At 41.9% G+C, this 27673-nt stretch overlaps 2 protein-coding genes across 2 annotated transcripts in view; one reads left to right on the top strand and one right to left on the bottom strand.

Annotated features, from left to right (window-relative positions):
• Nucleotides 1-8350, top strand: part of DLEC1 (DLEC1 cilia and flagella associated protein) — a 53505-nt gene extending 45155 nt beyond the window's left edge. Inside the window, exons 30-38 of the mRNA XM_084620177.1 lie at nt 1050-1202; nt 1359-1481; nt 2206-2300; nt 2404-2488; nt 3097-3291; nt 4243-4404; nt 5799-5952; nt 6521-6641; nt 8098-8350. Coding sequence (XP_084476303.1) covers nt 1050-1202; nt 1359-1481; nt 2206-2300; nt 2404-2488; nt 3097-3291; nt 4243-4404; nt 5799-5952; nt 6521-6641; nt 8098-8221 — 1212 coding nt within the window. The 3' untranslated portion in view covers nt 8222-8350. The remainder of the gene's footprint in view (nt 1-1049; nt 1203-1358; nt 1482-2205; nt 2301-2403; nt 2489-3096; nt 3292-4242; nt 4405-5798; nt 5953-6520; nt 6642-8097) is intronic.
• Nucleotides 8351-9730: 1380 nt separating this feature from the next.
• The window catches only part of ACAA1 (acetyl-CoA acyltransferase 1), a 41071-nt gene continuing 23128 nt past the window's right edge, over nt 9731-27673 (bottom strand). The window contains exons 6-12 of the mRNA XM_084620178.1: nt 25794-25892; nt 25037-25117; nt 21649-21839; nt 21312-21491; nt 20361-20416; nt 12126-12271; nt 9731-11354 (exon numbers count right to left, since the gene is read on the bottom strand). Coding sequence (XP_084476304.1) covers nt 11279-11354; nt 12126-12271; nt 20361-20416; nt 21312-21491; nt 21649-21839; nt 25037-25117; nt 25794-25892 — 829 coding nt within the window. The 3' untranslated portion in view covers nt 9731-11278. The remainder of the gene's footprint in view (nt 11355-12125; nt 12272-20360; nt 20417-21311; nt 21492-21648; nt 21840-25036; nt 25118-25793; nt 25893-27673) is intronic.

Raw genomic sequence — 27673 nt, 5'->3', positions numbered from 1 at the left:
ATAACAGCTTCCATATGAGGAGAGATGAATAAGACTGGAACTTTTCAGCTTGGAAAAGAGATGATTAAGGGGGATATAATAGAGGTCTATAAAATCATGACAGGTGTATAGAAAGTAAATATGGAAGTGTTATTTACTCCTTCTCGTAACAGAAGAACTAGGGGGTCACCAAATGAAATTAGTAGGCAGCAGGTTTAAAACAAACAAAAGGAAGTATTTCTTCACACAAGGCACAGTCAACCTGTGGAACTCCTTGCCAGAGGATGTTGTGGAGGCCACAGGGGAAGTTCCAGAAGATTGGAAGGGAGCTAATGTGTCATTTTTTTAAAAGAGGTTAAGGGGTGACTTGATTAGACTATAAGTACCTACATGGGGAGCAAATATTAAATAAGTGGCACTTCAGTCTAGCAGAGAAAGATATAACATGATCCAATGGCTGGAAGATGAAGCTAGACAAAATCAGACTGGAAATTAATAAATTTTTAATGGTAAGAGTAATTAAAAATTGTTAACAATTTATCAAGGGTCATGGTGGATCCTGCATCACTGACCATTTTAAAATCAATCAGGATGGGATGTTTTTCTAAGTGATCTACCCTAGGAATTATTTTGGAGAAGTTCTCTGGCCTGTGTTATACAGGAGGTCAGACTAGATGATCATAATGGTAATTTCTGTTCTTAGAATCTATGTATCGGTATTAAACCAACACTATTTTTTGTTTTGAAAACATTAATCTAGGAAGCCATGGGCTGGAATGCTGCTTTGCATGATGAGCAAGACACTCCTAAGGCTCAGTCTTGCTGTCATCTGAACAGCATTGGGGTACCTGACCTTCCATTGATTTCAGTGGGAGGTCAGGGCATCCAGCGTCCGCAGGAGTTACCCCGAGTCACAGTGTTTAATGGGAGAAACCAGGGTTTATGCTGGAAAGTGAGACAAAATGATATTAGCTATTTTTGCTCTCTCCTTTTGTTTTGAGAATGATGGTTCTGCCTTCCCATAGTCCTGTGCTGAATATGTAACATTCCTTACCCTTTCATACCTGTAGGAGTCAGATGTAGACAACAAGGAAGAGAAAGGAAGGAGTGATTCTGAAGTCTGGAGACCAGTAAATAATCAAAAGAAAATAATCTCTGTCCTTGTACAAGCTCATGAAGGGTTTCCTTCCGACTATCCCTACTGTATAACTCCTACACAAATCGTAAGCTGTGGCTCTTATGTGTCCTTGTATGATTTTTATGTATGCTTTAACTGCAAAGCTCAATGCAACCTTAGATGTAGATCTGTTAAGGTGCCTCCATAATGCAAAACTGCTCATTTGCTTTAGCTAAATGTCTGTATAATATTTTGATTCCAGGTTGTTCCTGCAGGTGGCAGTGCCTCCATCCATATTTCCTTCACTCCACTCACGTTACCAAAGCTCATTAACAAAACGGAATGTGAGGGGTTTGCATTGGGTTTCATGAGTCTAGACAGCAAGGTAAATGTACTAGCACAGCTAAGTATTTAGCTAAGTGGTATTGTCACTTCTGTTTGCTTCTTTCTGCGCTGAATGCTGATCAGTAACACAGAAGCTATTTTATTATTTATTCCTTACAACATGGGGAGCAGGTGGTGAATGGTGATTTCTGCTACTGATTAGCTAATAACTGCACACACAGCTAATTTATACTAAAACCGTTTTTAATAAGGGAACAGGGAATTAGGACTTAGACTCCTGAGTGCTATTCCCAGCTCTCCCTCTCATTCACTGTGTGAATTTGGACAAGTCACCTATCTTCTATCAGACTCTTCCCTGGTGAAGTTGGAGTACAAGTTACAGGCTGCTGCAAAGCTTAAATAATGTTTGTAAAGAACTTTGAGATCCTCAGCTGTGAAGCACAAAGTGTTATTAACTATAATAAAATATTTAGTAAAGAAATTTTATAAAATTTTAGAACATATGAGTTGCCCCCATATTAATGAGAGGCTTTCACCTAATTTATTAAGAATTTTTGTTTGCATTCAAAATGCAAATATAGCTCAGATTCTGCTATTCACAGAATTTTTATAGAGGTAGCATAATTTACTACAAAGAATAGGCCAAACACTGCCAGAGTTCATCTATGGCTGACAGCTTTGAGAAACACCCTCTCAGATTGAAGTTAGTGCTTCAGCTTTGACACATTAGTTTGATCCTCATGTATTCTTCCTTTTCTTATCAGCTTGCACAAGGGATACCTGGCAAGGTGACTCGTTCATATGGCTATGGAGTTGCACCGTTCCGAATGGACTTGCAAGCTTCTGTAAAGCCTGCTTTGTGAGTACAACAGCTCCGACAGGTCATAAACTTACAGTAAACAACCAAATGAAATCAGAGACTAAGGAAAGGGTTCTAACAGCCTGTGATTCCTTACGTTCAGGTTAACTATAGAAATGGATCATGATGGAGGAATGGTGTTTCATTCCATGGCAAGTGATCTCATACCAAATCAACCCCTTTCTGGAGTGAGTATCTAACATATTACTGTATTAAGGTGTATTTAAATATACTGCTCAGCTGTTAAGATCATTCATGGCAACACTCACATTGCTGTAAAATAATGTTTTTACTGATCACGTCCTGGTGATGCAGTGTTAAATTGTTTACCCACAACGCAATACCTTTATTTTTTTTGGTAGACTACAAACTAGGCCAGAGGAGACTAGAGTATAATTACCTGTAAGTCAAGAAGGGAGATGTTATTTCAGGAAGACGGCTATTCTGTGTTAGGTTAATTTACCGTAGTGATCTTTTAAGTATCAAAACAATTATTCATTTTCAGATTTTAAAAGATTCTGGAGCAGAATGAAGGTGATTTAGCTCCCAGCATGTCTGTGAATTTTGGTGATTCACAAAGTTCTATCAAATTTTGTTTTTAAATCTTTTATTATATCTTTATTTTACATTTTAATCAAGAGATTCTGAAGCACCCACACCGAGAAAAAAGAAAGTGGTTTGGGGAAGGATCCTCCAAATCTCAGATGCTATGGAATGGCTTGAGAGACTAGATAGCCTTCAAGCCTCTGGAGGGAATTCAGATTGAAAGTAGTTTAATAAATACATTCTCCTTCAGGTTTTGACAGAGTCAGTCCTTACTCACAACCTGAAACTCACCAATTCCACAGAGGCTCCCCTGCACTTCAGGATCCTTCTATCTGTGCCCTTCGCTGTGTCCAGTATCGACCCCAACAGGAGCCTGAAAACATCCCACAGCGACAGGGAGGAGCAAGGGAAGCAACTTCTACTTCATCCACAGCAAAATGTGCTGGTAGGTTCAAAAAAGCCGCTCGGGCCAGGACAGTTTAAGGCTTGTCAACCCAGTGCATTAGTCTGCACTAAAGGGGTGTCAATTCTATTGCACACTAACTGGCCCACATGGACCCTGCTGGCATGCAGTACTATTTCAGCAGGGACTGGTGTCCACTCTGGTACCCACTAGAATTTACACCTCTCTAGTGCAGATTAATCCTCCATGTAGACAAGCCCTTAGTAATTAGTATACAAACATGGCCTAGGTGAACTGCAAAGCTTTGGGGAGGAAGGAAAAACACAATTGTACAATGGTGCTTGTTATGCTTTTCTTACTGGCAATGTCCCATTGAAGTCACTTTGCAGAAAGCACTAAATCAGTATCAGAATATCATAATGATAGATGTATTTACAATGTAAAAGAAAATATTTGGCTTTCCACTCTTCCTTTCAAGGCCTGAGCTTCCCATCTGCTAACTCCTATGTTAGATGACAGGGGAAGGCAGAAGAATCCTGTTTCATTTTAGGTGTATCTGTTGGTGTCAGGGAATAGTCACTCAGCAAAGAATGAAATAACTACACTTCAACATGGGCACACGGGGCTTGATTCTGACAGCAAAACTAACAACTCCACGGAAGGCAATAGAATTACTTCTATAAAAGTACAATTAGGGAGAGGAGAATCTGGAGAATTCACAATCTTCAACTTGTGGGTTTTTCTCCTCATATTTTAAAGCATTACAGTTAACCTTTCGCCCTCTGTTTCACTGCACTCGCCTTTAGGAAATAGTTCTGGATTTTGAAAAAAATGTCAAGATTTTTTTTAAACCTTTGCTTTGTTGTACAGGATCCCATGGGATTTTGGGCACTGGCATGATTCTTTTGGGTTATGATGGAAATGTGCACTCTGGGGCAGAGCTGTGGATTTCCTACAGTTACTTCACACATTTTCATCTGAATTTCCCCCCAGGTGAAAGTGTCATTTCACACAACTCTGGAGTTACTCACATATCAGAATCTGCCAGCTGACCAGCTGCTCTCGGGAATCAAAGTGCTCCAGTTTGAGAATGGAGACAGGAAAGTGGAATTCAGTCAAAATCTGGTTATTGAATACAGTAACAGAACGACCCAGGTAACAAGCACTGAAGAACAAAAGTAACTCTAAAAACTTATGTTCATGATGGACCTTTAATACAGAATGATCAGTTATTTTTCATAACTTACCCACCACTGAAATGCAGCTGCTTCTAGGGTAAAGTATGCCAACTAACCAATAATGAACAGCAGCACTGTACAAAAGTAATAGCTTTCAACTGAAACTGCAGGGGACTCTCAGGATAACAGACGGTTAATCTCAGTGTGGCGGCCTAATTCAAAGTCCCATAGGTTCTTTGATTGTACAACAGGAAGGCCTAGATTTCAGCCAAAAGACAGCACCCTCCCATGAGACTTTGCCCCTTGACACCATGCTGAGGCATTTGCTCAGTACTGACTCAGCGAGAGTGCTAGGGACTGAGTTACCAGCATCACCTCCTGCAGCAATATTCCTTGGAGGTCTCTTGTGGCTGCTTAGCTGATGGGATGGGATGGGATATGATCACAGCCCCCACAGTTTGAAACTGACCTCTTCCAGACTGAAGGCTATAAAATCAGCAGTTTCAGTGCTGGGCAGAATTTTTTCATTCAAGGTATTTCTAAAGTTTTGCTCACTGTGGTATCTAAGATATGGACAACATAATAATAACTGTAGACAGCCTGTGTAAAAAAACAATTTGCAACTATGTGCCAGATACAGCTCTAAAGAAGGAAGAGAAACTAGAATGTCTGTGTCTTCATACATCAGAATGTACAATGAACATTACCTTGCTGAGGACATATAACGTTGCTGTTCTGAAAACCTCCCTGAAAAAGCAACACAGCACCCTTAACTGTCGTAATAGGCCACAGGCTTAAACAAAGTCTGAACTATAGAGTGTAATCTCTCTTCTCTTGCCTAAGCCAACATCTGAGAAACTAAGGTCTGGTCTACACTAGACCTATACTGGTATAATTACGTCATTCAGGGGTGTGAAAAATCCACATCACAGAGCAACGTAGTTATAGCAACCTAATCCCCCTTGTATACAGCGTTATGTCAGCAGAAGAGCTTCTGCCACCGACATAGCTACCATCTCTCAGGAGGTGGATTAACTCTGCTGACAGACGAGCTCTCTCCTGGCAGCTTAAAGCATCTTCATTAAAGCGCTACAGTAGCACAGCTGTGCCAATGCAGTGTTTTAAGTGTGGGCTTGCCCTAAATAATCACAGAATCATAGATTTTAAGGTCAGAAGGGACCATTATGATCATCTCTGGCACAACGCAGGCCACAGAATCTCACCCACCCACTCCTGTAAGAAACCCCTAACTTATGTCTGAGCTACTGAAGTCCTCAAATCGTGGTTTAAAGACTTCAGTGCTTGTTACTTTTTGGACAAAGTTATGGATTGTTGTTTTTTTAACTCCCTTCCTCTCTTGTATTCTTCCAGCTCGTGCCAGTGACTGCATACCTTACTGTCCCACTATTGGAGCTCTCTTGTGAGACAGTTGATTTTGAGACCTGCTTTGTAGACCAAACTAGGACAGAAGATGTCTTCCTGTTAAACAGGAGCAGATGCAGAAGTTACTGGACTGCTTTACTGGGTATTAAGCCTGTGCAATAGATTCCCTTTGTTATAAGAGGCTAGGCTAACACTTTGTGTTCTGTTTTAGTAAGATGAGCACGCACATCTAGTCAATACATACGACATGATGACAACCATTCAGTAAGAAGCAGGTCAGGTTCTGATCTCACTATTTTTACTCCAATGTTTCTTCACTGACTTCAGTAATTACTTCAGATGTACACCAGAGAATAGAATCAGACCCACCATATTTATTGATCTCTCTTTTCTAACTTTAAGGCCTGATCCTAAGAGGAAGTGAGCACCAGGAACTCCCATTGACTTCAGCCTGAGCTTGCTTCTAATGAGGTTCATGTAAAATGCCCGTTTATTTCAGTGGGAGCAGGACTAGACCATTTTATTTTGCCATTTACAACTCCCACTACCCCAGCTTTCCCTGCAAATGAAAATGTAGACAAGTCAAATGTGACAATACCAGACACTTTTTCATTGGCAAGTCAGGAGATGTTTTGTTTACTTACATGAATACTGTGTTATACACAAGGCTCTTATATCATGTCAATTGATATTTTCATACTTTGCTGCAGACCAACAGGAAGAGCATAAGAGCATGGCAGTATTTTCCATCTGCCCCACTCACGGAATTCTTGAGGCACCTGAAGGCAGCTTACCCACCAAAGCAGCTTTAAAGATCAGTTTTACCGCAAGGTAGAGTAAGAGAACAGAAGTTTTGCTGTCTTTGGAGTTGACTAAGAACAGCCTTGCAGACTGCTATGGTGTAAGGAGTAGTTAAAACAGAAATTAACTGTTACCCCAGTGTGTGCCTCCACCAAACAGCTGCCCAGTTCTCTGGGCTACAGTGTTGTCTATGAGGAGAGAATAAAAGTGGTTTTGCTTCCCTCATAATCCAAGAACAAATGCTTCTGCTAAAATTATCAGCCATTATGTAGCTGAATTATTGAGACATATTCAGTTAATAGAGGCCCATTTACACATGGGAATGCATTTTAACATGGCTGTACTGCGCAGTTCCTGCATGTACCCGGACAAAGGGGATTTAGACATCTTAATTCCCATTTGCCCATACATTTCCACAGCATGCACACAAGAGTCAGGGTACAGTAAATGCCCAAATCAAGGTACACGCTTTTTCATGCAAACCTTAGGCAATGACGTTTTGGAAATATTACCAAGAGTTTATCATTAGAGTTCAGAGGCACCCCGCTGAGATGAAGCTCTTACAGCTACTGTTTCTGTGCTGGTACTACAAACTGCTGTGCATGGCCAATGTCCGAGCCCTCTGGTTGTCTCCTTAGATTTTAAATTCCTTATCATAGGGCTCATATCCTGCCCATGGTGCCCAACAAGTGCTCAGGAAAGTTGAACCCTTGCTGTTCCACATAGTATTCTGTGAAGTCACACTAAGAAGCTTACCACACTGTCTCTACACGCTGAGCTAGCCAGGAATGGCGAATTGCGGCCATGGGGAGCTGCAAGGGGCCATGCCTGCGGACTGCCAACGTAAACAAAATGTCTCGTGGCCCACTAGTGGACTACCCTGACGGGCCACTTGCTGAAGGTTGGCGACTCCTGCTCTAGATCTAGAATTCACACGTCACAAGTTAACCAAAACTACACTTACTGTAAATGTTTGCCTAAAGCTAACATTCAGTTGACTGCCTCCTGCCCTATTAGAACCAATGGGAAAATTTTCTCATCTAACCTGCCTTTTCCATAGGACAATAGCTGTCCCCTGGAGAAAGCTCAGCGTCATTCCCTGCCATCACAATAATACCTGTCATTTAGATATTTATAAAAATACAACTACACAACAAAAAGAACATTGAAGCTTTCCTTCCAAACACCACATTAACACATTCAACATCATATATACCATTAGGTAAGACACTGTTAAAAAGCATACTGGTACCCAGTTACTACATGTGATGTGATGGTACATGAAACTGGGCCAGGCTACAGTAGTCAAAACTCACCCATAAGGAAAGCAAAGTTAACTTCTGCAGTATCAGATAGATGGCCAGCACAACAAATGTCAGAGAACAGCAGCATTCTCCCCCTCCCAGCCCCCTTATAGAACTGTGCTGTATTCTTGCACGTAGTAGAATGGCAAACTAACTGAATGTCTTCTCCCTTTGTATTTTAGGAGTAATGTGCAATATGAAACTACAGTGACTGTTTCTGGAATGCTGGGAGAAAAGCCCTGCAAACTACAGATCAGAGGCAGAGGATCTTATGATGAGAAATATGAAGATCTCCGCTTAATATAAGAGAGATGGTATAGATTAGGTGTCAAGATCACATTCTTGGCTATTGAAGTCACTAGAAGTTACATATGTATACTGAATGCCACTATTTAAACTACATTGCCCATATTTTCATGTATTTAAGATTTAAATAAAAATTGTAGTTTTAAAATAAATTCCAAGTAGTGTATAACAAAGAATTTTACTGAACTAGGATAACTGTCTACTGGACAAATCCCATTCAACAGGTGTTTAGTATGTGTTGAGTTTTATAGTTACCTTTTATTGGCATATGCCCATTGATACTTCCAAGGTATCTGTTTCACAGTTCTTTTAAAATTGCCCTGCTTTGTAGAAGGAGGCTCCTGTAACAGTTTAGTTTGCTCCTTGGTTTAAAAGTAAGTCAGCCATTAATTCCACATAATAATAGTTAGGTGCAAACTAGAGACTTAGAAATAGCGAACAAGACCATCATTCTGACTGCCTCAGTTTCTTTCAGTGCCTTGGAATATAAAAGTCAATGGGAGCTGGGTATCTATATCCCTTAGGCACCTTTAAACATTTAGGTTGGTATTTTTTAAGTAGTAAGTGTCTGGGAGTTGGTCATGGTCCCCTACCCCTGCAACTATAGAAGGGGGATTCCACCCCACTTCATGTTCTTGCGCTCCCTTGGTTCCCACCTACTCACACTTTCCTGTTTACAGTAATACCAACAAAACTGAAAGTCACTCTGATGTTCCCATTTCTGAGAGCATAACAGTTTCCCACCCTCATCCTGCAACAGAAGTATTTTGCAGACAGTGTGTGAGGAATCTTTGCTAGCAAAGAGCAGAAACGGAAGTAGTTTTAGCAAGTGTCAGACAGATTTGTTCAACCAGTCAATCCCATGTATCCATAAAAGCCTGGGCCAGAATTTTCAAATGTGGGCATGCAAAGTGAGGCATCTCATAGACTCACAGACTTTAAGGCCAGAAGGGCTGATTGCGATCATCTAGGCTGACCTCCTGCATATCACAGGTCACAGAACCTCACCCACACCCTACTGTAATAGACCCATAACCCCTGGCTGAGCTACTGAAGTCCTCTACTAATGAGTGAAAGACTTCAAGTTATGGAGAAGCCACCATTTACTCTAGTGTAAACCAGAAAGTGGCCCCTTCCCTATGCTGCAGAAGAAGGCAACCCCCTTCACCCACGCCCCAGGGTCTCTGCCAATCTGACCTGGAAGAAAATTCCTTCCTGACCCAAAACATGGTGATCAGTTGAACTATGAGTATGTCAGCAAGACCACCAGCCAGACACCTGGGAAAGAATTCTCTCTGTAGTAACTCATCTAAATCAAAACAGTCTAATTTTTCCAGAGATAGGAACTGGAGGCCTCCCTGTCCCTCTGATTTCAGCATCTCACTTTGCAGCCCTACCTCAGACTTCTGCCTTGGAACTCTAGCATGCTGCTCACATACCATTTGAATAAGTGTGACTAGTTTAGTGGGTTTTTTCCCCATTCATAGGGAAAGAATATAAAAAATCAGCCCATCTTTAACTGTGGCCTTTAATTACTGATCCCGATTTTTAGAACATAGCAATTACATTCAAGTACCCAATTATGTTAAGTGCATAACAAAGAAACAGGACACAACTTTTCAGCTTGTCAGATGACAATAAGTACATTTCCTTTTAAAATAGTTAGCATTAGGAGTTTAAATGGTCTTTTGAAGGTAGTAACTAAATCCATTTATTCATGTCTGAATACCAGTGACATCACAGCAGAAATTTTGGAAGCCTTCACAATCTATCACTAACTTCTAGCAGCTAACCTTCCGGTGATCTGCCCCACACCATCCATTTCCTCTCTGGTCATCCCTACTACGATAACCCTCCACCATTCCTTCCATAATAACTGTCTCAAGGTTATCTCCAACTCTACGCCTAATGTGACCAAAGTACATTAGCTTGCTACTGAAGAAGCGAAATGGTTGTACAATACAAAAAGTATGTCTTTGCACTGGTAATAAAACCATACTGACTCAGGGAGAATGCTACTGATATTCATGTAGAGTTAACAGAAAAAAAAAGGGGGGGGGGGCAAAATCAGTCCTATATTAGGGTAGTGAGATACAAAATAAGCTTTTATTAAATGTTAATTCAGAAAAAAGGCTGATTTTTTTAGAAGTCACAAAACAAGCTAACATTAAGTAAAAACGCTATAAAGTTAAGGATGGAATGGTCAGCTTTTATTTTACAATTACTAGTTTGCATAGCCTGCTCAGCCCTTCTCTGTCTTTTATTTCACTCCTCTCATTTACAAGAGAAATCTTATTCGTGAATGGACAAACTTGCATACAATTCCATCTACTCTGCCCAAATTTGTTTAACAGAAAAACATGGGAGTTTTTTAATAAAAAAAAAACAAAACCACCACACATACTGGGCAAGTGGACAAATTAGATGAGCCATAAAGGATCGTTATAACCTGAATGTAATCACTCAGGCTGTTGGTGAAATACCAGGGCTTAACCACTTTAAAAAAACATTTTCATTGTTGCTGCTGATTTAATCAATCATCCTAGGATGATCCCTTAAAAACGTTATCGTTAGGTAGTAAAAAATCTACATATGTCGTGTGTTGGAAAAATTGCTCCATGTGCATCAACATTCAGTTGCCTATGCAACTGTACCTTAACATCTGTCATTAAAAAAAACAAGATCCACATGAACTTCATCTTTCTGAATTACAGCCCTGATCCCCTGGTTCCACACGAGTAATTTTACCTATGAGTACCATTGACTCCAGTGGGATTACTAATATGCATGTGAATTGAGGCCTCTATTTTTAAGATCAAAACTGACTGAACTGAGCTCATCTATGTCCCCTGGCATTTGCATACCTTAGCTTTGAGGCAGCCACCAAGCTCATTTCCTCCCACCCCAAAGTATTTCAGTATACAGTGCACAGACATTTATACCCTTTAAGTTCCATTAAACAAATTCCTGAACCCACTTGCATTTTTACAGTGCAAATTATTCATCATCATTGGAAAATGAAGAGTCAGATGCGGTGCTTCTCTTGTACAATGGAATTCACTTCCCTGGGTATTCAAATACTGCTGCAGCTCCCATACCAGTTCCAATGCACATGGATACCACACCATACGCTCTGGAACAAAACAAGTTAGTGTGTGGTTAGAAACAACAACCCTGGTTCTAGATTGCCTGAAAAAAATCAGTGAATAAAGTTAACTTATACTGCCCACAAACCTAAAGGTTGGCTTAGATACAAAAAGATTCTAATTCAGGAACAGTCTCTGGTGCCTATTTCCCTAAAGTGGGAAAGAGAGATTCCTTATACAAGTTTCCTTTCAGCCAACTCTTCTATGCCCCATGGCATCACAGATATATCCACTCTCCCAGGAGTGGCACACTGTAAGAACTGTGCCCCTCAGCGATCAAAGAAGATAAATTAACTGGGGACGTGGGTTATAGAGGGGGTGAGCTTTAGGACTCTGCTTTGATTGAGGTCGTGTTGAAGAAGAAACTCACCCTCTGAGACGAAGGGATGGGATCAGTTCAGAATACTGCCACAAGAAAACCACCACACTGCCTCCCTCTACTACTCTTCAGAAAGCTCACCTATGATCTACTCCAGGTGTACAATGAAACTCTCATGCTGTTCATCAGAATTTGTGGGGAAATACGCTGTGTGTAAATCCACCAGGAAACTCTAAACTAAGTTTCTCTACTCTGAAGATACCTGAGTCGCTCTTACTCAATTTGTTTAGCGATAATATCCTGCCATCTCCTACTGTCCTCTAGGCTATGGCAGAAACATGAACGCTCCATTTTAAGGAAGGGACATCACAAGCTTTGACCATTACCTTGTAGATACTTTACAGAAACCACCATTTACCACATTATTTTAAATGCTCACCGTTTTCCCCTTCGCTTCAGTTCATTGAGCAAAGTGACAACTTGACGAGCCCCAGTACAGCCTAGTGGGTGACCCAATGCTATAGCTCCTCCAAGGGGGTTGACCTTCTCCTTTGGGATCCCCAGTTTCTCAACACAATACACAACCTAGAAAGACATATCAAGAATGTCCTTGTGAAATTAATCACGTTATGTGTCAGTTCTCAGCATGTATCCTATACTGGGGAACAGCCTGGATTGCCACAAGAATGGCCAGACTGGGGCAGACCAATGGTCCATATAGCCCAGTATCCTGTCTTCTGACAGTGTCCAATGCCAGATGCTTCAGAGGGAATGAGCAGAACAGGGCAATCTATCAAATGATCCACACTGTTCTCCAGTCCCAGCTTCTGGCAGTCAGAGGTTTACGGACATCCAGGGCATGGGATTGCATCACTGACCATCTTGGCTAATAGCCATTGATTGACCTATCCTCCTTGAACCTAATTCTTTCTTGAACCTAGTTACACTTTTAACATTCCCAACATTCCCTGGTAACGAATTCCACAGGTTGACTGTGCCTTGTGTGAAGAATTACTGCCTTTTGCTTTAAACCAGCTGCCTATTTATTTCATCAGGTCCCCCGGCTCTTGTGTTATGTGAAGGGGTAAATAACATTTCTTTATTCACTTGCTCCACACCATTAATGATTTTATAGACCTCTATCATATCTCCCGCTAGTCGTCTCTTTTCTAAACAGAGCAGTCCCAGTCTTCTTAATCTCTCCTCATACGGAAGCTGTTCCATTCCCCAAGACATTTCTGCTGTCCTTCTCTGTACTTTTTCCGATTCTAATATATCTTTTTTGAGATGGGGCCCCCAGGACTGCACGTAGTATTCAAGGATTGGGCATACCATGGATTTATGTAGTAGCATTATGATTTTGTGTGTCTTTTTATCTATCCCTTTCCTAATAGTTCCTAACATTCTGCTAGCTTCTTTGACATCCACATTGAGTGGATGTTTTCAGAGAACTATCCATGATTACTCCAAGATCCCTTTCTTGAGTGGTAACAGCTAATTTAGACACCATCATTTTGTTTATATAGTTGGGATTATGTTTTCCAATGTGCATTACTTTACATTTATCAACACTGAATTTCATCTGCCATTTTGTTGCCCAGTCACCCAGTTTGGTTAGATCCCTTTGTAACTCTTTGCAGTCAGATTTAGACTTCACTATCTTGAGTAATTTTATATCATCTCCAAATTTTAGCTCCTCACTGCTTACCCCTTTTTCCAGATAATTTATAAATATGGTGAACAGCACTGGTCCTAGTACAGATCCCAGGGGGACACTGCTATTTACCCCTCTTCATTCTGAAAACTGACCATTTATTCCTACCCTTTGTTTCTTATCTTTTAACCAGTTACTGATCCATGAGAGGACCTTCTCTCTTATCCCATGACTGCCTATACTTTGCTAAAGAACCTTTCGTGAGGGATCTGGTCAAAGACTTTCTGAAAGTCCAAGTACACTATATCCATTGGATTATCCTTGTTCACATTTGTTGACCTCCTCAAAGAATTCTAATAGATTAGGAAGCATGATTTCCCTTTACAAAAGCCAGGGATTCCCCAACAAATTGTGTTTTATCTGTATGTCTAATAATTCTGTCCTTTACTACAGTGTCAACCAATTTGCCTGGTATTGAAATTAGGCTTACTGGCCTGTAATTGCCAGGATCACCTCTCAAGGCTTTTAAAAAAATCATGAAAAAACTGCATGAAAAAACTTGTACAGATAGACAGACAGACATCATCTTCCTTTCCAAATGCAAACAGATGGACATCGTACCAAAAGGACTGAAGGTAAAAAATCCATTACAATCTACATACCACACAGACTATGCTGACAGCTTGTGCCACACGCTCTCAAAGAAACTGCGGAACCACCTGATCAACATCCTCTACAGCAAACAGGGAAAGGTTAAGAATGAGCTCTCAGAACTGGATACTCTCATAAAAAACCAACCTTCCACACAAGCTTCCTCGTGGCTGGATTTTACTAAAACTAGACAAGCCATTTACAACGCACACTTTGCTTCTCTACAAAAGAAAAAGGACACTAAACTTTCTAAACTACTACATGCTACAAGGGGCCACAGCAATGGTTCCCTCAACCCACCTAGCAATATTGTTAACTTATCCAACTATACTCTCAGCCCAGCAGAAGCAGCTGTTCTATCTCGGGGCCTCTCCTTCTGCCCCTCCACCCCCACGAACATGATACAATTCTGTGGTGACCTAGAATCCTATTTTCAACGTCTCCGACTCAAGGAATATTTCCAAAATACCTCTGAACAGCATACTAATCCACAGAGGTCTCCCTACCAACACATCAGAAAGAGGGATTCTAGGTGGACTCCTCCTGAAGGTCGAAACAGCAGACTGGACTTCTACATAGAGTGCTTCCGCCGACGTGCACGGGCTGAAATTGTGGAAAAGAAGCATCACTTGCCCCATAACCTCAGCCATGCGGAACGCAATGCCATCCACAGCCTCAGAAACAACTCTGACATCATAATCAAAAAGGCTGACAAAGGAGGTGCTGTTGTCATCATGAATAGGTCAGAATATGAACAAGAGGCTGCTCGGCAGCTCTCCAACACGAGTTTCTACAAGCCATTACCCTCTGATCCCACTGAGAGTTACCAAAAGCAACTACAGCATTTGCTCAAGAAACTTCCTGAAAAAGCACAAGATCAAATCCGCACAGACACACTCCTGGAACCCCGACCTGGGATATTCTATCTACTACCCAAGATCCATAAACCTGGAAATCCTGGGCGCCCCATCATCTCAGGCATTGGCACCCTGACAGCAGGATTGTCTGGCTATGTAGACTCCCTCCTCAGGCCCTATGCTACCAGCACTCCCAGCTACCTTCGAGACACCACTGACTTCCTGAGGAAACTTCAATCCATCGGTGATCTTCCTGATAACACCATCCTGGCCACTATGGATGTAGGATCCCTCTACACCAACATTCCACACAAAGATGGACTACAAGCCGTCAAGAACACTATCCCCGATAATGTCATGGCTAACCTGGTGGCTGAACTTTGTGACTTTGTCCTTACCCATAACTACTTCACATTTGGGGACAATGTATACCTTCAGATCAGCGGCACTGCTATGGGTACCCGCATAGCCCCACAGTATGCCAACATTTTTATGGCTGATTTAGAACAACGCTTCCTCAGCTCTCGTCCCCTAAAGCCCCTACTCTACTTGCGCTATATTGATGACATCTTCATCATCTGGACCCATGGAAAAGAAGCCCTTGAGGAATTCCACCATGATTTCAACAATTTCCATCCCACCACCAACCTCAGCCTGGTCCAGTCCACACAAGAGATCCACTTCCTGGACACTACAGTGCTAATAAACAATGGTCACATAAACACCACCCTATACCGGAAACCTACTGACCGCTATTCCTACCTGCATGCCTCCAGCTTTCACCCTGACCACACCACACGATCCATCGTCTACAGCCAAGCTCTGCGATACAACCGCATTTGGTCCAACCCCTCAGACAGAGACAAAAACCTACAAGATCTCTGTCAAGCTTTCTTACAACTACAATACCCACCTGCAGAAGTAAAGAAACAGATTGATAGAGCCAGAAGAGTTCCCACAAGTTACCTACTACAGGACAGGCCTAACAAAGAAAATAACAGAACGCCACTAGCCGTCACCTTCAGCCCCCAACTAAAACCCCTCCAACGCATTATTAAGGATCTACAACCTATCCTAAAGGATGACCCAACACTCTCACAAATCTTGGGAGACAGGCCAGTCCTTGCCTACAGACAGCCCCGCAACCTGAAGCAAATACTCACCAACAACCACATACCACACAACAGAACCACTAACCCAGGAACCTACCCTTGCAACAAAGCCCGTTGCCAACTGTGCCCACATATCTATTCAGGGGACACCATCACAGGGCCTAATAACATCAGCCACACTATCAGAGGCTCGTTCACCTGCACATCCACCAATGTGATATATGCCATCATGTGCCAGCAATGCCCCTCTGCCATGTACATTGGTCAAACTGGACAGTCTCTACGTAAAAGAATAAATGGACACAAATCAGATGTCAAGAATTATAACATTCATAAACCAGTCGGAGAACACTTCAATCTCTCTGGTCACGCAATCACAGACATGAAGGTCGCTATCTTAAAACAAAAAAACTTCAAATCCAGACTCCAGCGAGAAACTGCTGAATTGGAATTCATTTGCAAATTGGATACTATTAATTTAGGCTTAACTAGAGACTTGGAGTGGCTAAGTCATTATGCAAGGTAGCCTGTTTCCTCTTGTTTTTTCCTACCCCCCCCCCCCCAGATGTTCTGGTTTAACTTGGATTTAAACTTGAAGAGTGGTCAGTTTGGATGAGCTATTACCAGCAGGAGAGTGAGTTTGTGTGTGTATGGGGGTGGGGGGGATGTGAGAAAACCTGGATTTGTGCAGGAAATAGCCCAACTTGATTGTCATGCACATTGTGTAAAGAGTTGTCACTTTGGATGGGCTATCACCAGCAGGAGAGTGAATTTGTGTGGGGGGGTGGAGGGTGAGAAAACCTGGATTTGTGCTGGAAATGGCCCACCTGATGATCACTTTAGATAAGCTATTACCAGCAGGACAGTGGGGTGGGAGGAGGTATTGGTTCATATTCTCTGTGTATATATATAGTCTGCTGCAGTTTCCACGATATGCATCTGATGAAGTGAGCTGTAGCTCACGAAAGCTTATGCTCAAATAAATTGGTTAGTCTCTAAGGTGCCACAAGTACTCCTTTTCTTTTTTAAAAAAATCAGTGTTACATTAGCTATTCTGCAATCATCTGATACAGAGGCTGATTTAAATGACAGATTACATAGCACAGTTAGTAGTTCTGCAGTTTCATATTTAAGTTCCTTCAGAACTCTTTGGTGCATACCACTTGGTTCTGGTGATTTATGATTGTTTAATTTATCAATTTGCTCCAAAACCACCTATCCTGACAACTTAATCTGGGACAGTTCCTCAGATTTATTACCTAAAAAGAATGGCTCAGGTGTGGGAATCTCCAGCACATCCTCTGCAACGGCCTTGTCTACCTTGATGCTCCACTGGCACCTCAATCAGACAGTGGCCCCACTGATTTTGTCACAGGCTTCCTGCTTCTGATGTACTTAAAACAAATTTGCTGTTAGTTTTTGTGTCTTTTGCTAGTTGCTACTGATTTTGTCACAGGCTTCCTGCTTCTGATGTACTTAAAACAAATTTGCTGTTAGTTTTTGTGTCTTTTGCTAGTTGCTCTTCAAATCCTTTTTTGGCCTGCCTCATTATACTTTTACACTTGACTTGCCAGAGTTTATGCTCAGTAGAATTTGTCTTCCAATTTTTAAAAGATGTCTTTTTGTCTCTAACTGCCTCTCTAACTCCGCTGTTTATCCATGGTGGCATTTTTTGACCTGTTACTATTAACTTTTAGTTGTGGTTTATATGTAGTTTGAGCCTCTTCTCTGGTGTTTTTAAAAAGTTTCCATGCAGCTTGCAGGCATTTCACTCTTGTGACTGTTCCTTTTAATTTCCATTTAACTAGCCTCCTCATTTTTGCATAGTTCCTCTTTCTGAAGCTAAATGTTACGATGGTTTGGTTTTTGGGGTATTTTCCACCCTACAAGGATGTTAAATGTAATTACATTATGGTTGCTTTTACCTAGCAATTCAGCTATATTCACTTCTTGGACCAGATCCTGTACGGCACTTAGGACTAAATCAAGAATGGCCTCTCCCATTGGGCATTCCAGGACTAGCTCCAAGAAGCATCCATTAATGGTATCTAGAAATTTTATCTCTGAAACCCATTCTGCGGTGACATATGCCTAGTCAATATGAGGATAGTTGAAATCCCCCATTATTATTAGGTTTTCTGTTTTTCAAGCCTCTCTAATCTCCCTGAGCTCTTCACAATCATCATCATCATGCCAGTCAGGTTGGTAATATATTCCTACTGCTATACACTTATTATTCAAGCGTGGAATTTCTACCCATAGAGTTTTTATGGTACTGTTTGATTCATTTAAGATTTTTACGCTATTGGACTATGTTTTCTTTCACATATAGTGCCATTCCCCCACCAGTACGACCTATACTGTGATTGCTATTTATTTTATACCCTGACTTTACCATGTCCCAATGATTATCATCATTCCACCAAAAAGAAAAGGAGTACTTGTGGCACCTGAGAGACTAACCAATTTATTTGAGCATAAGCTTTCGTGAGCTACAGCTCACTTCATCGGATGCATACTGTGGAAAGTTTAGAAGATCTTATTATATACACACAAAGCATGAAAAAATACCTCCTCCCACCCCACTCTCCTGCTGGTAATAGCTTATCTAAAGTGATCACTCTCTTTACAATGTGTATGATAATCAAGTTGGGCCATTTCCAGCACAAATCCAGGTTTTCTCACCCCCCCCCCCACACACACACAAACTCACTCTCCTACTGGTAATAGCTTATCCAAAGTGACCACTCTCCTTATATTGTGTATGATAATCAAGGTGGGCCATTTCCAGCACAAATCCAGGGTTTAACAAGAACGTCTGGGGGGGGGAGGAGGGTGGTAGGAAAAAACAAGGGGAAATAGGCTTGAATAGAGACTGGGAGTGGCTTAGTCATTATGCAAGGTAGCCTAAGTTAATTGTATCCAATTTGCAAATGAATTCCAATTCAGCAGTTTCTCGCTGGAGTCTGGATTTGAAGTTTTTTTGTTGTAAAATAGCGACTTTCATGTCTGTAATCGCGTGATCAGAGAGATTGAAGTGTTCTCCGACTGGTTTATGAATGTTATAATTCTTGACATCTGATTTGTGCCCATTTACTCTTTTACGTAGAGACTGTCCAGTTTGACCAATGTACATGGCAGAGGGGCATTGCTGGCACATGATGGCATATAACACATTGGTGGATGTGCAGGTGAACGAGCCTCTGATAGTGTGGCTGATGTTATTAGGCCCTGTGATGGTGTCCCCTGAATAGATATGTGGGCACAGTTGGCAACGGGCTTTGTTGCAAGGGTTCCTGGGTTAGTGGTTCTGTTGTGTGGTATGTGGTTGTTGGTGAGTATTTGCTTCAGGTTGCGGGGCTGTCTGCAGGCAAGGACTGGCCTGTCTCCCAAGATTTGTGAGAGTGTTGGGTCATCCTTCAGGATAGGTTGTAGATCCTTAATAATGCGTTGGAGGGGTTTTAGTTGGGGGCTGAAGGTGACGGCTAGTGGCGTTCTGTTATTTTCTTTGTTAGGCCTGTCCTGTAGTAGGTGACTTCTGGGAACTCTTCTGGCTCTGTCAATCTGTTTCTTCACTTCCGCAGGTGGGTATTGTAGTTGTAAGAATACTTGATAGAGATCTTGTAGGTGTCTGTCTCTGTCTGAGGGGTTGGAGCAAATGCAGTTGTATCGCAGAGCTTGGCTGTAGACGATGGATCGTGTGGTGTGGTCAGGGTGAAAGCTGGAGGCTTTCTGTGATGCCTGTTATATCAATATCCTCATTTAATAGCAGACACTCAAGTTCACCCATCTTAGTATTAGGCACCTTGCATTTGTATACAGTTGCAAAGCTTATAAGTAAACTCAGGTCTGTACATTCAATGGAATACTGAACCCAACTGGCTACGTGCATTCCCAGTGTAAGTCTGTTGTCTTCAGTGGATTTACATCACGGATGAATTTAGCTCAAGATATATAATTTAAGGAAAAGCATGGCATTCAGATTTACCACTCCAAATAAGTATTTAAAATAAATTTGTGTTAGTAACTGAGCCTACATGATGTGTCTTGCATACTGAGAGTGAAGATATTCGTAGGTCTGTCTTCAGCATCTACATGCATCTCTATGAAAGACAATGGAACTACATTGTGTACCGAAGACACATGGGAAACTGAGCTAGACTGATACATTTATAAATTCACCTTTATAAAATAAGCCATAAGATACAATTAGGGAGATTTTAAACACACCTGAGTTTGGTTTCTAGAGCAGAAGACACTATAGTGAAGATTCCATCTGGGTTTTTATTAAACACCCCTCTTACTAGATCCGTTACATTTATAGTTGTAACCACTATGTAATTCTGCTCAGTCACCAGGCAACGTAGAAATCCAAAATTAAACAAGATGGGCAGTCTCACCTGACTAGCAAAGGCTTCATTAATTTCATATATATCAATATCATTCACAGTCAAACCTGTGTGTTAGAGAGAGACCAGAAGTTAAAAGAAGATTTAATAACTGAAAAATAGTGTCTGAAAGAAAATATTCCTAAATAGAAGGCTTTCAATGAAACATTTCCACTTCCCCCTCACAGGAATGAGGGCATATATGGGTAATGGCAGCATAGTTGGATATCAAAGGTCATAAAACTTAAAATTATGTATAATGATTTAAGTATCACTACTAGACTTTTGGATAAGATATAAACAAAATTCCCTTCCACCCAACCCTTGTAGAGGTTAAAGATCTTAGGATATTTTCAGAGAGGATGTGAGAACAAAAGAACTGCTGTTAAATTTACCTAACCCATTGCCAAACTCATTCTGTGAGACTCCTGGAGTATGAAAGGAATTACAGAAACAGCTCAAATTCCATGGATAAAACATGTAAAATACTATGCTTATTTACAGAATATAAGTAGTTGTCATTCTGAACTGGCCTCTCCTAGAAGAGTATTCATTAATAATGAGCTTAATTTACAGGCATGTGATTTCAGACTGGAGTGTCTCACCCATATTAAGATGAGAGAAGCACAACATCAGAGAACAAATCATGTACTACACTTATTAATGCTTTGCTGGAACTGTAAAAGGTTTCAAGGCAAGTTTCTGAGCACATACAAATGAAATTATTATTTATATTTTGTAATGCATGTGAATAGAATCTTACAATAATCCTAGGCAGAATTTCTTCTAAGATTATAAATTTAATGAATCAGTATTCCCACTGCTGCTAAATAACTCCATGAGCTGAAGTGATCGAGATCACATTATAATTTATAATACTGCAGCACTTAGGACCCCTACTCATGGGCCAGGACCCCATTTTTCTTGTCACAGTATAACAGAACAAAAAACATGATACCTTACCAGCCTTCTCCAAAGCTACTGGAATGGCAAAGGCTGGCCCTATGCCCATGACATCGGGTGGGACTCCAACCACAGCATAAGATTTTAACACCCCTAGGACTGGAAGCCCCAACTGCGTTGCTTTAGAGCGTTTTGCCAGTAGAACTGCAGCAGCTCCATCGCTGACCTGACTGGAGTTCCCTGTCGAGAGAGATTTCACAGACAATATCACCTTTGCCTGGGGCATGTTTAGTTACCAGTAATGCAGCTGGGACTGGGAGGATAACAAAATGGCTAATAGTACATGCCAACAGAACACGGATTCACAAATAACTATTCATCTACTGAGAGTGCTTACCAGCTGTAGTGGAGCCATTTTCCTTGAAGGCAGGCTTCAGTTTTGCCAAGCCTTCCAGAGTTGTACTAGGTCTGATCCCTTCATCTTGGAGTACAGTGATAGTTTTCTGATTGCCCTGGTCATCCTTAACAGTGGTCCTCACTGGAATGATTTCATTTTTAAACAATCCCATCTGCTGAGCTCTCGCAGCTCTATTAGTATAGAATGCATGAATGGTTAAAAATCTGGAGTAGGACTGTACCAAATGCTTCTAAAATCACCAGAGCTAATTAATGACAACATAAATTATGAAGGGATTGGTTTACAGATGCATCATTCATTGCTTAAAAATAGTCGAGTATGTGTAGTGTTGTTCTTTAACAAATAGAAATAGAACTGTACAACTGTGTGCAATGGGCCCTATACTGCTAACATAATGAAAATTCTCCTTTAGCATAAGTGGTAGGAGGCCATGTTTCTGAAGCAGGAAGAGCCAGGTTCTACCCCTGCTATCACTAGAGCTGGGTGAATAATGGATTTTTTTGATTATCTGGCAATTCAAACACACACACACACATGCTTACTTTTAATTATTTAAATAAAATTAAAGGAAATTCTGAACCAAAAGGTCACTTCAAATCTAAAATCAAAATATTTCAAAAATGTCAAAACAAAACATACGGTTGGACTCTTTCATTCTTTAAGAGTTTAAGTACAGGCTGAGCAAGCTAAGCAGCATGATGACAGTTACGTTTTCCTGCTAGTTACCACAGAATGCATCAAGTTTCTCCCACTCGTCTGCCTTCCAATAAAGAGAAGTTGAACTTTATGCTGGGGTGTTGAAATCTATTGGCATAATGCACTAACATTTAAATATCTAATTTCATCCCAGAAGGATTCCAGAGCACGTGACATAATTTATCAAACTACATACACCAGAATCACTTCACCTAGCACCAAAATGCAGGCGGAGTGGAGTGTGGCAGCTATTTCAGCACAGAGAAATATTAAGTCTGGGACAGAAAATAAAAATACCGTATTGAACTAAAATTACTGGTCCTGTTTAGGAGGGGCTGAATGCAATTAACCAAACTGGAATCTGATTTTGACACTACGATGCAATACTCTGTTTCAGAAAGTAAGAAGGGCTCTTTTACACCAACAAGGGTGTTAAGGACCCCTACTGGACATCTGATTTGAGAAATGGCACCTCCAACAGCACATGCTCCTATTCCTATGGGTCGGAGAAGAGTGCCATCTACTGAATAGGTGACTGTTAAGAGTTGCTCAAATACAACCCCACCACTTCATGCTTTCATTCAAAAAGTGAATTGATGCTTAAACAAATGTAATGGTTCAGGAAAGTGAAAGATAAGAGTGAAATGCTGTAGGATGAGCCAATACAGTCGCAGATACTCCAAGACCAAGGACAGAGCAGCACCCACTTCTCCTGCTCACAGCGATGAGTGTGTACACATACCTTTTTACGTTACTGGTCCAATATCAATAAGAAAAGTTACCACACCAAGTTTTCTAGGAGCAGGGCCAAAATCTAAAGGTTAACTAGCTTGTGCAGTGGCTTCCTGTATTACATAAATAGCTGGACCAGGCAACACTTGATTAGATCTGTGTTTTTCAAAGTTTGGGCCACATAAGCCACTGGGTCGCCTTGCTCAGCACCCAGGGACCCTAGCGGCTCTGGTCAGCACTGCCAACCAGGACATAAAACTCCCGTCAGCGGTGCTGACCATCTAAGGCAGGCTAGTGCCTACCTGTTTCCGTGCCTACCTGTTCCCACACTGCACTTCCACCCTGGAAGCAGCCAGCAGCAGGTCCTGCTTCTAGGCAGGTGGACCACAGGGTTCTGCGTGCTGCCCCCGCCCCAAGCACCGGCTCCGCACTCCCATTGGCCAGTTCCCAGGGCGTGGTGCCAGTGGGCAAGAGCCACTTGGAGCTGCTTACGCGCCTCTGCCTAGGAGCCAAACCTGCTTCCAGGGTGCAACGTGGTCTGCTGTGTCAGGACAGGCGGGAAGCCAGCCTCTGCACCCTGGCTGAGCAGCTTACTGGGAGCCGCAGGAGGTAAGTCCCTGCCCCAACCCCACGCCCCAATCCCCTCCCCCAGCCCTGAGCCCCCCTCAAACCTGGAACCCCTTCTTCCACCCCAAACCCCTTATCCCTGGCCCCACCCAAGAGCCTGCACCCCTCCTGCACCCCAACCCCCTGCCCCAGCCCTGAACCCCCCCCCAAACCCGGAGCCCCTCCACCCCAACCCCTCATCCCTGGCCCAGAGCCCTGACCCCCTCCAACACCGCAACCCCCTACCCCATCCCAGAGCCCCCTCCCACTTCCTGAACCCCTCATTTCTGGCCCCACCCCGCAGCCCTTAGCCTCGTACCCCAACCCTCTGCCCCAGCCCTGAGCCCCTCATCCCCAGTTCCGTTGGGTCACGGGCATCAACAATATTTTTCAAATGGGTCCCCAGAAAAAAAGTTTGAAAACCACTGGATTAGACTGTTACTGTAATTTAGTTTAACTCCTTGGTACCAATTGTTGCAGATAATCCATAGTCAGCAACAGATTATCTATCAGAACAGTTCTATTGTCACCAGGAAATCAATCAATTTAGTTTTGCAATAATTTAATCTAAGGAAAGGATAGATTACTAGAGTTTGTACTGGGCTCATATGAAGCAAAACATCCACGGCAATGACCGCCAGCTACACTCACAAGTTTAGGACTTCTCTAGAAGTGACATATTTTGTGTCTGCACCCACACTTTTCCTTCCAGAAAAGCCTCCTCCTACCACAGCATTAGACTTCAGTCCAAGGGGATCTCAAGCTATCTAGCTAAAGCGCATTCAACTGTATTTTGGGTTTCAGAGAAACCATGAAAGCTGTGACCCATTTGAGTGGTGGGAAATATAGAAAGCCTGAGCTCAACTACAGATACTTTAAACACTCTTGACTAAGTTTTCTAGCGATATGTACACAGTGGGCTTAGTGGGGGGCTTGGATCAGCATTCACGTTGCACTCCCTGTCAGTACCTGGCCTGAGCCAGGGAAGCTAATGATCCAACCAGCAGACCAAATTTGGTGATGAATCCTGGTCACGTGTCAACTCAGGCATGTTGTGTATATGCTAAGAAGAAGGGGGTTTAGTCATGTGACTCCCATTACAGTTCAGGAGTCACAGCTACCCCCACCTCCACCTCCAGGATCCTCATTCTCTTGGCAGTCGCCTATTTACACTTCACTACATTGCTGTTATTTGAAATGTTACATTTTAAGCCTTTACCACAGGATAAAACAAAAACCGTTAACGGGAAATAGGAAAGTTTTCTCTATAGAAATCAAGCATTTTAGATTATCTTTTATTTCCTTGGCACACAAATAAAACCCATGTATTTACTTTTGCTGAGAAGCCATGGCAAAGTCATCTTGCTTCTTTCGGGAAATGCCGAACCTTTCTGCCACATTTTCTGAGGTCATTCTGGGAAAAAATACCACTGGTATTAATCTACCGAGACAGAATTTTATTAAAATTCCATTTGCCATCAAAGACAAGCAGAGAGGGAAGAGTGCAAGCTCTACTCTCAAGTTGACTGATCCCTCCGTGGGCTTAGTGTTCTGCAGTACCACATGACAGAATTATGTCACGTTTCAAATCCGCTCACTTGCTTTCCAAATGAAGAGGGGCTGGGACAGATGCAGAGGCCCCACACGCAGCCCTTGGGGGAAGGGGAGTGCAGAGGTAGCCTCTAATGTGATTCTGGCTACATCTCCACAATGGAAAGCAATAGAAACTTCAGCGTTTGTGAAATGCAGCAAAATTTCTAGAAACATTAAAAAGGTAGAATTTGCAGTTCTGAGCCCCTCAAAATGTTCTCCTACTCCTGCTAATTAAGCCATTGATCTTTATTGTAAGACAACGACGACTGATTTCAAAAGGTCTGGACTACTACCAGTCCTTATACAATTAATCTTCTACCATAACCACAGGAAACGCTGAAGTACACAGACTTCAGTAGCGAATCTAAAGGTCAACCATTAAAGAGAGTGAGTTTGAGACAATAAGTTTGGTGCATTTTAAAATACAACAAAACATTGTCTTATGAGATACACAGTCAAGAAAATCACTAAGTTCTAGGAAGGAAAATAATACTTACCCCATAGGAATAAGGCAATCTCTGGCTTTACTATTGTCCATCATACGTGAGCTAACATCACCAGGGGTGTCTACATTTCTGAGGGACATTGTTTCCACTCTGGACAGGAAGAAAAGTTAGAATTTACTACCATTGTTTGCCTTAGAAGAATTCATGCAAATTTAGTACCATTTGCACAGTCAAAAGCTCAGAATCCTAATAAAAACCTTGTACATCATACTGCAGAAGCAACCGGCACCTAACCTGTGCCTCACTCTGGTTTCAATCTGCAACATAAATGTAAAGCAATAAAACCACCTCCCTACAGATTAAGGTGCCTGTTATTTTTCTAGGGAAGAATATCACAGTGTCAGTTCATTTCTAGTGTTTTCACAGCATGGGAAGGAGAGTTTACTGGTCGTTCTTGGAGCCCTTCTCTGCAGTAAACATATGGGGAAAGCAAAGGTTTCTGGGCAGGAGTTTCCACGGGTAAAATATAAACAAAAGCAATAAAAATACAAGAGTTGCATCTTAAAAAAAGCTGGCTAGGATCCTAACAGGGCAAGTGATAAGGAAACCACTACAGAGAGACTTCATGGAAGTGGTGTCATTTGTCTTGAATTGCAGAAGATAAACAAGAAAGGATTACTATCCAACAAAGAGCTGCAGCCTTTGTCCTACAAGTGAGTTAACAGATTAAGAAATGAAAATATCAATTCCATGATTATGAAGCCATTTATTACACTAATAAGTTAATGTAAAGTTAAATCAAGCCATGAGTCCTAAGACGGGATAAGGGTTTGTTTTTATATTCTATGCCATCTGTGTATCTGTTTTCCAGCCATATTATTTACATACCACCATCAGGCAAGCAGGAAAACAAGCCCCCACCCCAAGGAGCCTACAATTTAGAGGTCTAATCCTGCACCTTTACTCTAAGTAGTATCTTATTCTTTACTTAAATTGACTCCACTGAAACTACTCAGAGTAAGGTGGCAAAACTCAGGCCCTAAATTAGAGTGAACGACAACAATTGAGCATGATTAAGGTAAAGGGAGACAAGTGGGAGGGGGAATACTGCCACAGGTAGCGTCTGGTTTCGTAAAGGGATCAGCACATAAAAGCTGTTTTGTTTAACATTTGTTCATTAATATCCATAAAGTTACTAAACACAAGATGTGAAGGGACCATTGTGATCATCCAGCCTGACCTCCCACATAACACAGGCCGTAGAATTTCACTCAGCGACTCCTGCCTGCACTGAGCCCAACAACTTGTGGATCAGGAGGTGAAAGGACTGGATCCAGTGCCATGAGCCATCCAGGGCCTTTAAATTGCATCAACTCAGTGGGTTACTGTTGAAAGACTTCCTGGAACAAGCATGTTAACAGAAGTGAATTTGAATGATAACAGAGTACCAAGTGTTCGGCCAGCACAAGGCTGTTCCAGATACATGCCAATTGCTATGCATCCAGCCATGAGACAGACTTGTTACCTTGCTATGCTAGTTACTTCACAGCAGTCCTAAGAAGGGTAGTGACTAGTTCTCTTGTCTGAGGGTACAGCTACACAGCAGTCAAGGGGTGCAATTCCCAGCTCGAGTAGACATCCACACCCTAGTCTGGCTCAAATTAGTGCCTAAAAACTAGCGGTGTGGTCATGGCAGCACAGGCAGGAGCTTAGGCTATACCTAGGGAGTCATACCTAGGGGCTCCAGTGGGACTGTATTTGTTGGGCAGCTAGCCCGAGTTGCCATTGCCACAGAGCTATTTTTAGCGCACTAGCTCGAGCAAAGCTAGTACATGTATGTCTATGTGACTGGAGAATTACGCCACCCAGCTACTCTGCAGACATACCCTAACTCTTATAAATCTTCTCATAAGATGAGATTTTCAATGATG

This window comes from Lepidochelys olivacea, assembly GCF_965140295.1.
Source record: "Lepidochelys olivacea isolate rLepOli2 genome assembly, chromosome: 2".
NCBI lineage: Eukaryota > Metazoa > Chordata > Testudines > Cheloniidae > Lepidochelys > Lepidochelys olivacea.
The sequence above is the reverse complement of the archived record's forward strand: the minus strand, read 5'-3'. Positions and strand labels throughout refer to the sequence as shown.